General features: G+C 31.9%; 1 protein-coding gene across 1 annotated transcript in view; it reads right to left on the reverse strand.

Annotated features, from left to right (window-relative positions):
* Positions 1-439, reverse strand: part of LOC119592574 (nucleolar protein dao-5-like) — a gene marked incomplete at its 3' end in the record, with an annotated part of 19,358 nt that overhangs the window by 9,934 nt on the left and 8,985 nt on the right. Inside the window, 1 exon segment of the mRNA XM_037941454.1 lies at positions 171-275. Within this exon segment, the coding sequence (XP_037797382.1) occupies positions 171-275 (105 nt within the window).

Genomic DNA, 439 nt, shown 5'->3' on the forward strand with positions numbered 1-439 from the left:
TCTTCATTCAGCATAATTTACAATAACAAGTATCTAATATAGGATAGAGAAAGATGACAGAAAAAAAGACAACAAAAAAGTAATGTTTTAAAATCATCATTATGTAACAATAGAAATTAGAGATTGAGTCAAAAGTTATACAACATTTATAACAGAGTATCTCATCTTACCCCACTGATCTTGCCTTCTGCTTGCATTAACTTCATTTGCTTCTTATAGGAATTAATCTGTTCCTTTAATGTATTCAATTGCTCCGGACTGAGGGCTTCCACCAACTAAGCAGAGAAGCGCATTCATCAAACAAATATAAAAATGGGATCAGAAAGATTGCCTTTGGTCTTTATACACAATATCATATGAGTATGAGAGACCAAGGGTGAGAGTTGGAGATTGGATGAAGTGTATTTACCAAATATATATTCAATACAATCAAGTTAGT

The sequence above is a fragment of the Penaeus monodon genome, chromosome 30 (assembly GCF_015228065.2).
Source record: "Penaeus monodon isolate SGIC_2016 chromosome 30, NSTDA_Pmon_1, whole genome shotgun sequence".
Lineage (NCBI taxonomy): Eukaryota > Metazoa > Arthropoda > Malacostraca > Decapoda > Penaeidae > Penaeus > Penaeus monodon.